The 9,977-nt window shown below is 41.8% G+C and overlaps 1 protein-coding gene across 2 annotated transcripts in view; it reads right to left on the bottom strand.

Annotated features, from left to right (window-relative positions):
• Positions 1-9,977, bottom strand: part of Slc38a11 (solute carrier family 38 member 11) — a 62,431-nt gene that overhangs the window by 2,835 nt on the left and 49,619 nt on the right. For both annotated transcript variants that reach the window (XM_008830908.3, XM_017797578.2), the window contains one exon: positions 9,689-9,820. In XM_008830908.3, coding sequence (XP_008829130.1) covers positions 9,689-9,820 — 132 coding nt within the window. The remainder of the gene's footprint in view (positions 1-9,688; positions 9,821-9,977) is intronic.

The following is a 9,977-nucleotide window of genomic DNA, read 5'->3' as shown; positions in this document are numbered from 1 at the left end:
TTTTTTTGTCTTTTTGAGACAGGGTCTCCCTGTAGCCCCAGCTGTCATGGAACTCACTATGTAGACCAGGCTGGCCTTGAACCCACAGAGATCTGCCTGGCTCTGCCTCCCAAGTGGGATTAAAGGCGTGCGCCTCCACGCCCAGCTCTCTTGTCTTTTTTTAATAGCCACCCTAATAGATGTAAAGTGATAGCTCACAGTGCTTTTAATTTGGATTTCCCTGAAGACTAGCAATGACAAAATCCTTTTATTATATCTGTCAACTGTTTTTTGTTTGTTTGTTTTGTTTTCTTTGGAGAATGACCTCTTCAGGTTATCCACCCCCCCAACCCCTCTTTTTCTTTTGAGACAGTGTCTCACTATGTAGTCCTAGCTAGTGGGGAACTAGCTATGTAGACCAGGCTGGCCTTGATCTCACAGGGATTTGCCTGCCTCTGTCTCCTGAGTGCTGGAATTAAAGGCATGTACCACCAAGCTTGGCTATGTGTCTATTTTTTAATTGGGAAATTTGTTTTTATGCTATTAAGTTATATAAATCTTTACAAATTTGGAGCATTATCTTTAAGATATGTTGCTTGACTGGGTGTGGTGGCACATGCCTTTGATCCCAGCACTCAGAAGACAGAGGCAGGAGGGTCTCTGTGAGTTCGAGGCTAGACTGGTCTACATAGTGAGCAAGTTCCAGATCATCTGGGGCTACAGGGAGACCTTGTTTCAAAATTCTTCGGGAACACAGACACACACACACACACACACACACACACACACACACACACACAAAGATATATTACTTGCATATTTTTCTCCAGACTACAGGCTTACTTTTCATTTCACTGATTGTTTCTACTGCTGTGTGAAGCTTTTCATGCAATGTAGTCTCATTTGTTTGCTTTTGTTTCTGTAGCCTAAGCTTTTGGTATGACAAGAATTATTGCCAGATCCTATGTTAAGAACTTTTGACTCTAGGGGCTGGAGAGATGGCTCAGTGGTTAAGAGCACTGGCTGCTCTTGCAGAGACTAGATTCCCAGCACCCACATGGCACCTAACAACTGTAACTCCAGTTCCAGGGGATCTGACACCCTCTTCTGGCCTCCACAGGCATTGCATGACATGGATGCACATACAGACATTCAGGCAAAACACTCATACACGTAAAATATAAATATGTAAAATAGAAAAAACTTTTTATTCTATATTGTCTCTGATGTATTTTATGGACTCGGGTCTTACAGTTAGGTATTTTATCCATTTTGACTTGATTTCTGTGCATGATATGAAAATTCTATTTATTGAAAAAATTTTTCTTTCCTCATCATGTCCTTATAATGCCCATGTAAAAAACTAATAGACTGTATTTTTTTTGGAGGGGGGCTCTTTTTGGTCCGGAACTCACTATGTTGACCAGGTTGGCTTCAGTCTCACAGAGATCTGCCTGCACCTGCCTCCTAACTGCTGGGATTAAAGGTGTGCCACAAGCCCAGATGACTGTATATGTTCTGATTCTATTCTGTTTAATATGTTTGTTTCTATTTTAAATAGCAATATTATACTATTTTGCATGCTATAACGTTATAATTTTAAATGAAGAACGTGTGATTCCTCTGATTTTCTCTTCCTCAGCACTGCTTTGGTTATTTTGACCGGTATGTGTGTGTGTGTGTGTGTGTGTGTGTGTGTGTGTGTGTGTGTGTGTGAGAGAGAGAGAGAGAGAGAGAGAGAGAGAGAGAGAGAGAGAAATAGAGAGAGGGATTCCATGTAGGTTTTAGGATTGTTTGCATACTTCTATAAAGAATGGCACTGGAATTTTGATAAGGATTGCATTGACTCTGTGTATTACTATATTGCTTTGAGTAATATGGACATTTTTACAATATTAATTATTTCAATCCATAACCACTGGATAGTTTTCCATTTATTTATATCTCCTCCAATTTCTTTCACTAGTGTATTTTGGTATACAAATCTTTTACTTCCTTGGTTAAGTTTATTCCTAAATATTTCTATATTATCATAAATGGGATTGCTTCTTGATTTCTTTTTCAGATTCATTATCATTTTTTGAAGAGAAATAATACTGGTTTTCATATGTTGGTTTTAGATACTGCAATGTTACCAAATCCACTTATTAGTTATAACTTTTTTTTTTGTTGTTAAGTCTTAAGGATTTTCTATGTATAGGATCACGTCACACTTAATAGAATTAAGGATGAGTTTCTTTCTGGACATTTGAAAGCTCAGTTTTGCTAGAGCTTATGGCCAGGACTCAAGATCATCAGTACAGTGACAGTCACTTCCATCTGGTCTACTCTCAGTAAAATAGTCTAACCTAGTAATCTATTCAATGTAGAACTGTTTGAGGATATGCTACTGGCTTTGGAAAGTGCTTGGCAGGTCATAAAACCATACTTGCTAATTAAGGAGACAGTAAGTTTGTCTTATTCATAAGGCAGGGCAATTTCATCCATTTCTAAATACACAGCTGATGCCAGGATATTTTGCAGTTTGTATCAGGAAAAGAACAAAAGGCACTGAATGAAGACTTTTACTAATACAGATAAGAAAACTGCCCGAATTCTCTGAATAAAAAAAATAATGCAAAGAAGGTAAGACCTGAATGAAAAAAATTTAGTACTGAAGGTTCTGGGGGGCCACCTTCTGGGGGCACACATGTGGAGAGATTTGACTACCAGCCACTGCCTCCATTAGTCTCAGCACCCACAGGGCCTCTCCTGATTCCGTCCCTGGCTGGCCCCCAAGCCTTTGGTTCAGGAAGGCGCTCAGAGACCGGTGACGTAACCAGCTCTTCATCTGCCCACCCCAGTCAGGTGCTGGCCCCTCGAGGCTCTGGCTGATAGCCCACACAGGGTGGTAGCCCTGTAGGGGTTTCCAGGCCACTGTGGCCATGGTGGGCATGAAGTGTAGATTTCAGGGGGCTCTGGGGAGACAGGTAGGCGTGTGACTCACTAGGTCACTAGGGGCTGCTCTCTGAGTAGAAGGCACTTCTACCCCTGCTCTCTGAGGTTGGCTCCCCTGGCATAGAGGCATGTGGGTCTCAGGTACTAGTGTTCTCAGACAGGGGTGCACCAGCTCTCTCTGGGGGAGTGCAGTAAGGAGGAGCCCCAAGTTCCCTGGCAGTGAGGAGGGAGAAACTGACAGGTGTAACCCACCTACTTCTACTGCTATCCCTGGAGAGAGTTGGGGAGGTGGTTTCCCTGGGTGTGTGGACGCAGCTGCTGAAGAGCCCAAGGCCTTGTAGGTTGGTTCTGTGTGCTGCTCCTCTGCAAGCACCATAAAGGAGCAGTGGGGCAGCAGGCCAGATGGACAGGATCCTCTGGCGCTTCAGGTCCCTTGCTCCCTGGAAAGCCCAGGCCCAGGGGATGGGCAGTGGGGGCTGGTGGTTTAAAGGTGGAACTTTCTCTGAGGCTCCTTTCCCCCCTGGCAAGTGCTCCCTGCCTTCCAAGCAAGCCTGCCCCACATCCCCAGAGTACGCCAATGACCCTTCCTTTGGGGGTGACTCCTGATAAAGCATAACTGCCCACAGGATTCCAAGGCCACAGAGGCTGACATATATGGCCAGCTCAGTCTTATGGGCTTGCCTTTATGGGGAGCAACGTTGGGTGTGGGCTCCAATCGTTCCCCAAGGGGACCTCTCCTCTTTTCCTCCTCCTACTTCTCCTCCCCCTCCCCCCTTCCCCTTCTTCCCCCTTTTGTCCAAGAATGTAACTATCTCAACAAAATTAAAAAGAATTAAAAGAAAGAAACTATTTAATCCATCTTTTAAATCTATATAATCAATTCATACACATGAAGTTTTAACTATACCTAGGGGAGAAACGTCTCTAGCCCAGGAAGCCTGGCAACGTGTCTCTGGCTTGTTCACCAGAATGATTATGTTTCTCTACCTGGGCTCTCACTGGGCAACTTGGCCTGCTTTCTTCCTTCCAAGCAAGCAGCACACAGTGCTTGCACTTGTTGGGCTGCTTCCTCTGGCTGCAGCACAAGTTTTTTCTTTTTTTTTCTCTTTGTACTGCTGCAAGTAGAAACCCATAGGGCCCAATTACTGCAGCTACATCTCTTCCCCAACAGCAGCTGCCTGCCAAGATTCTGGAATCTTACAGCCCAAAGTGGCTCAGGTACTTACTGTCTTTGCTTCTAAAATGAATTCTTTAAAACTGAGAGTGTCTTTGCTTTGGAAAGATATTTCATTGTTTTCCTCTGCCATGAAAATAATGAAACAAAGGTAAAAATGGAAATGGACTTTGAATTTTATTGAATAAACCAAATAATTTATCTTATATTTATTTAGCCTTACTAATAACAACCTTTTCCTAATTTTGTAAGATCTGATTCTAATATACATCTCATCTGTGTAAGTCATTGTGATGTTTCAGAAGCCTCAAGAGCATTACTAAGACACTGCATTATTACCTAAAATGGCAAGGCCCTGTGTTTGATCCTTAACCCCCATCACAAAAATCTTATCAACTAAAGTGAAAGCTATCAACTAAAAATTAAGACAAAAATCTTTCCTTTCAAGTTACTTATAGCCTGGTATTTAGTTTAGCCTGTTTTAAAAGGCTAAATCATGGATTTCTCTTAACCTAATTTAAAGATAAACTTAATTCAGGCCAGGCATGGTGGCACACGCCTTTAATCCCAGCACTCAGGAGGCAAAGGCAGGTGGATCTCTGTGAGTATGAAGCCAGCCTGGTCTCCATAGCGAATCCAGGCCAGCTGGGGCTACACTGAGACCTTGTCTCAAAAAGACCAAAAAAAAAAAACCAAACCAAAATAAAACAAAACAAAAATCCTTAATTCATATATATGTACACACATACACATATTATTTTGCACTGCTAAAGAGAGGACCCAGGGTCTTCATATGTTAGACAAGAAGTCCATCACTGAGCTATATTCCCATCCCTTGGTTCTTTGAGTGTGTGTGTGTGTGTGTGTGTGTGTGTGTGTGTGTGCACATGCATACACATGAGTATGCAAGTGTTTGGTGTATGCATGTGTTTGCTGCTATGTGTACCTGTGCCAGAGGAAGATGTTAGGTGTCTAGTTCTATCATCTTGTGCCTTATTCCCTGGAGACAGTGTCTCTCGCTGAATGGTGCACTTCCCGTTTCAGTGAGGCCAACTGGCCAGTTAGCTCCTGAGATCTGCCTATCACCACTCATCAATGCTGAGGTTATAGGCATGTGCAGCCAAGCCTGGCTTTCACATGGATGCTGGAGATCTGAACTCAGGCACTCATGGTTGCACAGCAAGTGCTCTCACCCACTGAGTCATCTCACCAGATCAAGTTCTTGGTTCCTTTTAAAAAAATTATTTACTTACTTATTTTTATTTTATGTGTATGAGTGTTTTGCCTGCAAGTATGTAAGTGCACCCATGTCCTGCAATGCCCATAGAGGTCAGAAGAGGGCCTCAGATTCCCTCAAACTAGAGTTTCAGATGGTTTTTAGCTGCTATGTGGGTGCTGAGAATTGAACTTGGGTCCTCTGCAAGAGCAGTCAGTGCTCTTAATTTCTGAACCATCTTTCCAGCCCCAGCCCTTGGTTCTCGAGACAAGGCCTGGCTATGTGGCTCAGGCTAGTGTTGAACACTAATTCCATTTTCCAAATGCTAGAAGTATAAGTATGTGCCACCATGTCTGGAGTGTATATTTTTAATTAAAAGAAATGGATACAAGAGCAGAATTATTTTACACAATTTAAGAACTCATACCTAGGCAGTCTCAGACTCATACAGTGATTGAAAATAGGGGCTCTAGGCTCCAAGTACCTGTGTACATATCTCCATTCCTTCACTTAGAGCCACTATGACCTCAGATTATTTAGTTAATCACTGCATCTCAGTTTCTTTATATGTAAAGTTGATATGATTTAAGGAAGAAAATGTATGCACAGCACAAGTGAGTACTAGCTCATATTACCACATTACCACTGTGAAGTAGACAGCAGGCTCTAGTTACTTTGAATAAGGTTGCATGTTCCAGTAGGCATTAGTTACTGACAAAAATGACGTGCAATTTGGCTCTATGTGACATGGTAAATGCCTACACCAAAGGCAGCTGGGTAAAGACTTGGATATGCAATGGTACATGCCAGAAGACCTATACTTCGGGGAAAAAACACATGATTCTTTGGGGGTCAATGAAGAATAGAGAATCTAGATTTTTATTAATTCTTACAAAATGCTTTAAAATTACTGTCACAAAGCTGGGTGTGGTGGTACACTCATTTAGTCCCAGCATACCAGTGGCAGAGGCAGGCAGATCTCTGTGACAGTGACAAGGCCCTCCTGATCTATATTGTGAGTTCCAGACCAGCTGTGGCTACAGGGAAACCCTGTCTCAAAAAGACATTGCTGGATATAGTGTCACACACCTGTAACTTCAGTATTTGGGAGACTGAGGCCGGAGGACCACAGTTTCGAAACTAACCTGAGCTATATACCAAGACCCTATTTCAAACAAACAAACAAAGAAACAAACGAACAAGCAAACTCCAAAAATCCTGCATTAAAAAAAAAAAGAAAAAACACACGCCTTTAGACCCAGCACTTGGGACGCAGAGGCAGGCAATTCTTTGTGAGTTCGAGGCCAGCCTGGTCTACATAGAGAGTTCCAGGCCAGTTGGGGCTACAGGGAGAACCTGTCTCAAAAAGACAAAAAGAAAAACAATTAGGCTGGCAAGATGGTTTAGCTGGTAAAAGGCAGCACAAACTTGACACCCTGAGTTTGATTCCCAGAATCCATGGTGGAAGGAGAGAACCAACTCCCAAAAAGTTTTTCAGTTACCCTTACACATGTACCGTGGCACACGGTGCCGACCCCACCCCATACTGAATAACCAAAATTTTAAAGATAAAAAAAAATCAAATAACTTAATGAACTTGTGAGCTCAAATGTGGCATTTCACAAATCAAGTGAAAGGCAGGATGGTGGTGCGGCTAGAATGAAAACTGTCTCCCATAGGCTCCTGGATTTGAACAATTGATAGAGCTGTTTGGGAAGGTTACAGACTCTTCAAGAAGTAGGTAGAGCTTCTCAGGAGAAATACTTCACTGGCTGGTCTTTGAGGTTTTATAGATTGGACTCACTTCCTGTTCTTTCTCTCTGCTTCTTGTGTGTAGTTGAAACGTGATCAGTATGCTTACAAAATGTGGTTAGTCTCTTTCCTGAATGCTAGGCTGGCCTCATACTCCTGCCCAAGCATGGACTGTATCACCTCTGGAACAGTGAGTCAAAATAACCTCATTTTTCCTTAAGTTGCTTTTGTCAGGGTATTTTATCACAGCAACAGAAAAGTAACTAAGATGGGTCATTATTATGGTCGTCCCATGACATACTTGCAAGGCTATTTACTGACAACACTGATCTTTTTTAACCTAATACTTAATTTAATACATAAATGCTCTTATGTCTGTATTTATAGAAACAGGCCTTGAACTATAGGAGCAATGTGGTGATTTGAGCCCAGTGTCCTTAGCACAGTGCCTAGTGTGGTGAACTATGAAGAAGGTAGTTAAATATTCTTGTCTTCAGAGAGCTTACATTTTGGTAGAGAAGGAAAATTCATGGAGAGTTCAAATAGCACATTACAAGAGCTAATATAAAAGTTGTTTCATTAAAGGAATAGAGTTCCTTTCACAGAAATCAAGATTACTACATGATTGTGAGAGGACCTTTTAGAGTTCAGCTTTTCGTTTTCCTCTTTTCTTTCCTTCCTCCCTCACTCTTTTCTTTCTTCCTTTCTTTCTTTTAAGAGATGAAGTCTTGCTATACTGCTCAGATTGGATTCAAGTGATTCCCTTGCTCAGTCTCTTGGGTGGTTTAGTAGGTGAGACTACAAGGGTATATCTCCACATCAAGTGAAGCCTGTATCCTGCTGTTGATGTAATAGAGAATTCAGTGCTGTCCTCAATTTTGGGAAATGGGATACTCTGCTCTTTTTATTTAGTTCCTCTGATACAAGAAAAGTCCAAATCGTGTGCTCCTCAAGTGAGGTTCCCACTGCCTTTGTCTGGAACTTCAGATTGGCATCTGGACAGCATAGTGACATGCAGGAACAACAGGCCTTCACCCATCTCTCAATTATCACAGCAATGAGCGCATCATGAGCTGGGATCTCACCTGCATAAGTGCCATTCCTGTGGCACATGACCAAGGAATGTTAAACGGCGTGGTTCTGACTCGAAATGCTGTAGGAATTGTAGAAGAGGAGACTAATGACCTTGCAGGAGAAGTTTTCATCTCATTGCTGTCTCATCAAATGACACCATTATCCTGCTCTGCTCTATGAATAGAATGAAGTCATCCTTAATATGTCCCTCTATCCTTCTATCTTCCAAATTGTGTCACCAAATTGTGTTAATTTTTCTGTGTGTTGGTGAGGAAGTTTAGATTCCTGATTTCCTTCCATCATTGTATTTCTTGTGTGTGTGTGTGTGTGTGTGTGTGTGTGTGTGTGTGTTATAGTAACTACTTAATAACTATATGATCAATGAGAAAATGAGTTAGAAGTTGCACTAGACAACAGTCAAGGAGAAGAGAAAGGATTGATATGCCAAATCCACAGGACAAAAGTAAGTCTGACTAGAGCTACGTATGGGAAGTCCATTGGAAGTAAGGTCCCATAAAGACAAGGGGCCAGATTATGGGACAACAGTACTTCCACTTGCTGTGGTAGAAGAGAAAAGGACTAATTCAGATATGGCATAATGAAGGCCTAGACCTGAGTGGCGTTAATGGAGACTATCAAAGGACAGTCTAGAGAAAATATACAGGAAAAGAAACTGAGTCATACAAAGTGGTTATGCAATTTGGAAAGAATTCCACTCCTTCTATATTAGCAACAAGTCCATTAGGCATATTTTAATTTCTCATGTAACCAATTTGTAGTTAGCTTTAGAAATATTTGTGCAGCACAATAATGAGACTTGTGGCCATGGTACCCTTGACACTTTGAATCAGACAATGTTTTCTTTTTGAGACATGGTCTCACTGTGTAGCCCTGGCTGGCCTGGAACTTACTGTGTAGACCAGTTGGCCTGGAACTCATAGAGCTCAACTTGCCTCTGTCTCCCAAGTGTTGGGATTAGGATATGTGCCACCGTGCCTGGTCAGATAATTTTTTGTTGTGAAGGGCTGTCCTGTACATTACGGGCTGTTGGCAATATCTCTGCCTTCTTCTCCCTAGATGCCCAGAGAACTTTCCACCCTGTTAAGCAACCAAAGACATCTATGGACACTGCAGAAGCTCCCATGGGGAAGAAGAACAAATTTATCCCATTTGAGAAGCACTGCTGTTAACTTGTATACCCCTGAAGAGCGGAATACCATCATTATAAATATTTACTACTACTGTATTGCAAACAGATTTTCATTGTACTTCAGAAAATGACATTGTTTTTAAAAGGAAAATACATTTTGTATTAAATGGAAGCATTACTGTTATTATTGTTGTTGTTTGCTTGATTTTTTGAGACAACGTCTCCTTGTAGCTCCAGCTGTCTTGGAACTTACTATGTAAACTAGGCTGCCTCAATCTCACAGAGATCCACCTGCCTCTGCCTCCCGAGTGCTAGAATTAAAGGAGCATACCACCACACCCAGCTGGAAATACTGTTTTTAAAGAGCGTTTCAGACTGGAAAGAGTGAATATTTCCATGTACTTACATTGAGTTCTAAAACGATGCCAAGGCAATCAGTCAACAATGACACCAGTGTGGCCGCAGTAATGATGATCACTGTTAGAGTGATGTGGAACACTGATGAAAGAGTCCCACCAAAAAACACATTGGCAATTACCTGCCAAATAAAAATCAGATTGAGAAGTACTCTTGAGATGTGTAGGAGTCACTGACAGAGTCTGTCATAACACTTAGGACTGTATGAAACACCATAAGTGAGACAGTTAATCAAATCTTAAGCTATTATGGATGTTTTCCTCTTTCCAAAGAACTTA

This window comes from Nannospalax galili, unplaced genomic scaffold (genome assembly GCF_000622305.1).
Source record: "Nannospalax galili isolate Female #2095 unplaced genomic scaffold, S.galili_v1.0 scaffold514, whole genome shotgun sequence".
In the NCBI taxonomy this organism is placed as follows: domain Eukaryota; kingdom Metazoa; phylum Chordata; class Mammalia; order Rodentia; family Spalacidae; genus Nannospalax; species Nannospalax galili.
This window is presented reverse-complemented; position numbering and strand designations above follow the sequence as displayed.